Source organism: Lactuca sativa, chromosome 2, assembly GCF_002870075.4.
Source record: "Lactuca sativa cultivar Salinas chromosome 2, Lsat_Salinas_v11, whole genome shotgun sequence".
NCBI lineage: Eukaryota > Viridiplantae > Streptophyta > Magnoliopsida > Asterales > Asteraceae > Lactuca > Lactuca sativa.
The window spans coordinates 150,888,214-150,894,271 of record NC_056624.2 but is presented as its reverse complement, the minus strand read 5'-3'; the positions used below and the strand labels follow the sequence as shown (position 1 = coordinate 150,894,271).

At 34.6% G+C, this 6,058-nt stretch overlaps 1 protein-coding gene across 1 annotated transcript; it reads left to right on the top strand.

The window, feature by feature from the left end:
* The first annotated feature begins 794 nt into the window (after positions 1–794).
* LOC111918915 (alanine--glyoxylate aminotransferase 2 homolog 1, mitochondrial) lies at positions 795–4,060 on the top strand. Its single transcript, XM_023914538.3, has 9 exons — positions 795–1,316; positions 1,649–1,879; positions 1,970–2,140; positions 2,215–2,358; positions 2,454–2,633; positions 3,154–3,379; positions 3,472–3,585; positions 3,664–3,750; positions 3,840–4,060. The coding sequence occupies exons 1-9, from the start codon at positions 1,077–1,079 to the stop codon at positions 3,881–3,883; spliced, it is 1,437 nt and encodes a 478-aa protein (XP_023770306.1). The 5' UTR covers positions 795–1,076; the 3' UTR covers positions 3,884–4,060.
* Positions 4,061–6,058: the final 1,998 nt, after the last annotated feature.

The window sequence follows — 6,058 nt, the reverse complement described above, 5'->3', positions numbered from 1 at the left end:
GCATGATGTCCCGACAAGATCTTCATGCCTTTTTTCCAAGAGAACATAACAAACATTACCTCCATACATGTTCTCAGCCTCGATTCTGGCTCCACTGTCGTATGTACAAATGGTGGAGATGGAGAAGCAGCAGAAACAAATACCCAAAATGTCTTCACCAATGGTAGAGATGGAAACAAAAAAGAAGCTTGGGGTGAAGAAGCAGAGTTCGTATGTGCAGAAACAAATGTCTTGTGCAGTTGATATAGATGAAGAAAAGAAGAAATGGGGATGAAGAAGAAGGTTACAAAACAAATAAAACTAGGTTCATGGTTTGGATGGCGTTATGTAGTTGATGGTCAAACAGTAGTCAAGGCACATATTCTACCCGCTTACCCGGTACCAAGTTAAATAAGAATCTTTTAAAACGGTAAGCCCAGACTTCATTCACTAAAAGTAAAAATAAATAAATAAATTGAATGACTTTTTAAAACAAATAAGATAAATTGGTTGGGCTAAAATAACCCTCTTTTTCCATAAAAACATAATTTACCACAACACAAGCTTAATCTCCCCTTTTTGTATATAAAATGCATGGATGCAAATGAATGAAACGATATACAATTCATTTGCGTGAGGTAATGGGAGCATGGGACCTACTCTGATTCATGATTCATGTTCTTGGATGCCGACACCCAACATGCATAAACCGGGATGTCATTATGATTTTTGTAATTTTTTTAAAAGTTGTTTATAGAGATCGAACATTATATTTGATGCTTTTATGAATCATTTATAAAAATTAACAATTCTTTGGAGTTTAGTCGTTTAGTGCATAAAGCAGTGAGTGGAGTTGTTCACTATCTTATTCATTTCAATATTTGGTAAATCAATGGATAGATGGAATCTTTCGTCCACGGCATTCCAAGTCACCATGTCATATCTTGCGTCTTATACCTTAAACTAGCAAGTCTGATTCCACCACCCTTTCTTTCTTCTCAACAATTTCCCCCAAAATTGCCAGTTTTGCTGCTAGAGTTTAGAACCCGAGTGATCTATCCTTGTGTTGTGAATATCCGATAAGGCGATAACGATCAATGGGGGTACAGAGAAACCTCATGAACAGAAAAACCCTCAATCATGTCGCAAATGCGATGTGGGTTTCTAATCTGAAGTCCAATCTTCCTTCCCTCCGCCGGTTTTCGTCATTGCAGCCGCCGGAGCTTCCTCCTTTTGATTACCAGCCGGTTCCATACAAAGGTCCATTAGCCGATGAAGTATTCGAAAAGCGAAAGAAGTACCTTGGCCCTTCTCTCTTCCATTACTACCAGAAACCAGTAATCTTCTCTCCCTCTCATTGCTTATGATCATTTCAACCACTATTATATGTCCACATTCACATGCAAACCTTCGTGCTTACATTTTGTATCAAAAAAAATCCCCAAGAACACCCTTCAATATTTTTGCCCAAATCTTGATTGGTTTTGAAAGAGTACACACTTTAAGTCTTGTATCTTCTTGTAAATGCCATTTCCAATTAGCAATTAGACTTGTTGTAAAACCCCAAATGTGTTCTTGTACTTGATTCACTTACTATTGTGTTCATCTGTGAAAACCTCTGATAACGTAAGAACATTTAACCCTTTTCACAATGGGATTATCCTTGCAGCTTAATATAGTTGAAGGAAAAATGCAATATTTGTTTGATGAAAGTGGAAGGCGTTATCTTGATGCGTTTGCTGGAATAGTAACTGTCTCTTGTGGACACTGTCATCCTGAAATTCTAAAAGCTATCGAGGAGCAAAACAAGCTTCTTCAACATGCTACAACTATATACTTACACCATGCAATCGGTGATTTTGCAGAAGGTCTAGCAGAAAAGATGCCTGGAAATCTAAAGGTCATTTTTTCTCTCAAATACATTCATTTCAAACATCATTTATCAATTGCTTGATTTCTAAAGAGTCCATTTCTATGTACATAATAACAGGTTGTGTATTTTGTAAACTCTGGGACAGAAGCAAATGAGCTTGCAATGTTAATGGCTAGACTATACAGTGGAAACCTTGGGATGATTGCTTTGAGAAATGCATACCATGGTGGAAGTGCTGGAACAATTGGATTAACAGCTTTGAACACATGGAAGTACCCAATACCACAGGCATGCATAAAACCTAAATCTTGAATAAAAAAGTTTCAATCTTTTTGCAAATTTCACATTATATTTCTATGTAGGGTGAAATCCATCATGTTGTAAATCCAAACCCCTATCGTGGGGTCTTTGGGTCAGATGGGATTCGATATGCTGAAGATGTTCAAGATCACATTGATCATGGAACTTCAGGAAGAGTTGCTGGTTTTATAGCTGAAACCATTCAGGTTAGGATGGGATGAAAACTAAATATCATCAGTTTGTGTTGTTTTCTGTTATGTCAAATTTGATTACAACTACGGAATCGGAATCTTGATTGAAGGGAGTTGGGGGAGCAGTGGAATTGGCCCCGGGTTACTTAAAACGGGTTTATGAAATGGTGCGTAAAGCAGGTGGTGTTTGTATTGCTGATGAAGTTCAAACTGGATTTGGTAGAACAGGAAGCCATTATTGGGGTTTCCAAACACAAGATGTAATTCCAGATATTGTCACCATGGCAAAGGTAACCTTTAAATCATGAAAACATTTCTTTTTGACTTAATGGACTTAATGGGGATAGAACTTAATCTGGATAGATGTATAGTGATATTTCTTTTTGACTTAATATAAACAGATGGGTTTAAAGGAGTAAGTGAAACGAGGGTGTCTTTATCCATTAAGACATCATTTTTAATGTTTCTACCCTTTAATCAAACTATTAAAAACTAATCGGTTGAGTTTGGGCATATTCCACTATAGATGATTTTGCTATTATCATAAGCTGAAAACTATTAACATGAAAATACAATGTTTGATTTGTAGTGATTTCCAATTTCAATTTTATAGTATAGCATCACTTCTAGACAGAAGGGTAAAACGGTCAACTTTTTTCATATTTAGACTGTTCATTCAATCCAAAAGAAGAAACAGTCTTTGTTTATACAACACCACTTACTCCAGAAGAACATCATCTATCCATTCAGAACGACTTAATAGAAAAAGTCATGGATTTTTTACAAAATTGCCCTTATGTGTGGATCCAGGGAATTGGAAATGGATTACCCTTAGGAGCTGTGGTTACAACTCCTGAAATAGCACAAGTAATGTCTCAAAAAATACAATTCAACACTTTTGGAGGGAACCCTGTGTGTTCAGCTGGAGGACTTGCAGTGCTTAGAGTTCTTGACGAAGAAAATCGCCAAAAACATTGTGCTGATGTGGGCTCCCATTTGTTTGGGAGATTGAAAGATCTTCAACAAAAACATGATTGTAATAATTTGATCTTCAACTTTATATTTCATAAACATTTCCTTATTTATTTTGGTTTACAAGATGTTGATGATGTTGTTGTTGTTGTTTAGTGATTGGAGATGTGAGAGGGAGAGGATTGATGGTGGGAATTGAGCTTGTGACTGATCGGAAAGAGAAGACACCAGCAAAGGGCGAAACTGGCATTTTGTTTGAAAAACTACGAGGTATGTTATGTATGAAAACTTTGAATTACCCATTTTGACCCTGATATCATTGTTTTTATTATATTATTGTGAATGAAGAGCTCGGGGTTCTGGTTGGAAAAGGTGGATTACATGGGAATGTTTTTAGGATAAAACCACCTATGTGCTTCAATAAAGATGATGCAGGTATTCTTTCACATATACATAATACATATATCAAATACATGTTTTCATCTACTGAATGAATTTTAACATTGTATTCATGTTATGTGTAGATTTTCTTGTGGATGCATTGGATTATTCCATGTCAAAGTTGTGAGTCATGGGATCTTGATGATCAAGAACAGTTTGTTAAACGTTTCTATTTCTTTTTTTAGATGGTGATCTTTCGTACAAAAATTGTAGAACAATTTAAGATTATTGCTTGGAGAAGAAAAGGAGTTTGTATTTTGTTTTAGTTAATAATGCTAAATGCTCATAATGGAATTTTTTATAATATTTTGTAAAGTTTGAAACTATCAAAAACACTTGAAACGTTCCAACAACTTATATGACTTATCACATGTCACATGAAAGGATTTTTGTGAAAATGCTTTTAGAGGATTTGGCTTTTATCATTATAATATAGTAAGATGATACAGAGCACGTGATAAACTCCAGTTAAAAGGACAACAAATGTTATTAGAATTTGGCAATTTGCAATATATTACTCTCTTATTATTGGTTGGAAAAGCCAAGTTACAACTTACAAACGCTTGATGATAATCCTGTCCACAAAAGGCAGTTATGCTAAATCTTTACGACTCTTCTCGATAACTACAACTACAAGATAATGATATGTAATAGTAATACAATTTCAGAAAGATATTTTGAATAGCATTTTAAAAATATCAACGAATCAGGTGCGGTCCAAATATAATTTAGGTTCGGTGTGAGTGGAAATAGAAAGACTTTTAAAGACATAAGTATAACCAAATAATTCACAAAAGTCTACTAATTTAAAGAAAATGTTTTTTTTTGTAGTCTTTTATATACAAAATCATTAATAATAGTATCAAGATAAAAAAAATGTTTGGTGGTTGTGTCGTGTGCATTCTATCCGATTGGTCAGGAATTTAAATCCACAGAAACTAATTTTCTTTTTCGTTCTAATATATATATCAAGATAAATCTTATGTAGCATCTCTTTATCCATACATAAAGTAGTCAAATCATTCAACAATTCTTGTGACAACGATTACCTTAAGTAATTCTTTAATAACTTCAACTTTCAAAAATTTCTCTCTATGGATGTTATAGTGACTAGAGTGGTTGGTAAAATTTTATATGCACGAGATCTTAACTGTTAAGACTTGGAACTTAAGAAGACATAATCAACTAATATATTATATCATTACATGATTGCTTTATAGGTCGTCAGTTTTAAATATGTCGATTTGATTTCCCCCATTTTCATTGTACCTATCCATCTTCTTTATGAACAATGATAATTCTATGTATACTTTTGCTCCTTTTTGCTTACACTAATGTATCAAGCTCTTTCTTGCTTCCTATAATTTATCTTACTTTTTTTTTCTTTAAAATAGACTACTGATTATATTAATATTACATAACCTAAATATTTTTTGGCCACCTTGGAAAGATGGGGCCTAGGCGGTTGCCCCTATCACCCTCCATCTAGATCAGACCTACAACGAATGAGTGGTAATATACAGGATTACACATCCAAGTTGCCCGATTCATGTTATATCCTTCTATTATAAATCCAAAAAATGAACGAGTGACAATATCATAAAAAATATTCGATTTCACGAGTTTGACTGTTCCAAAATCAAATTGTTGTGAAATCTTTATAGAACCCAAACCATAGTGATCACAACTGCATCAAAATATATATTTTTTGTAACATCCAAAGAAGTAATATTTGTCGATGAAATAAAACTTGTAGAATATCTAACATGGGTAATCTGTAACATCCTAATTTTCAAGACCAAAATTTTTGTTTTTTTAATTATGTTACTTATAAAACCGTTTACTGAAAAACATCATCAATATCATATAAATCCATAAAACCATAATCACATGTCTAAAAAATGATATCATCAATAGTAATAATGCCAGAGTACAATCTCATGGATCTCAAAATGCGGAAATCATGTGTGTGCGATGCGCTGCTACCGTGCCAACTCCTTCCCCTTTGACGAAGAGGTACCTAAAACCAAAACTGAAAACCGTAAGTACAAAGCTTAGTGAGTTCCCTCATGATACCAAATAACATGCATAACACATACTGCCAGACATATCTGGGTGTCAGCCTCCCCTTCAGTCTATTTCAACTGGATAACTGCCTAGCATGTCTGGGTGTTGGCCTCTTCTTCAGTCCATTTCAACCGGATAACTGCCTAGCATATATGGGTGTTGGCCTCCCCTTCGGTCTATTTCAACCGGATAACTGCCTAGCATATCTGGGTGTTGGCCTCCCCTTCGGTCTATT

Excerpts from the sequence above, each read along its gene's own strand:
- LOC111918915 (XM_023914538.3), top strand. The coding sequence starts at position 1,077 with ATGGGGGTACAGAGAAACCTCATGAACAGAAAAACCCTCAATCATGTC. Across the intron at positions 2,634-3,153 it reads ATATTGTCACCATGGCAAAG|GGAATTGGAAATGGATTACC; the intron begins GTAACCTTTAAA and ends GTGTGGATCCAG. Across the intron at positions 3,586-3,663 it reads TTTGTTTGAAAAACTACGAG|AGCTCGGGGTTCTGGTTGGA; the intron begins GTATGTTATGTA and ends TTGTGAATGAAG.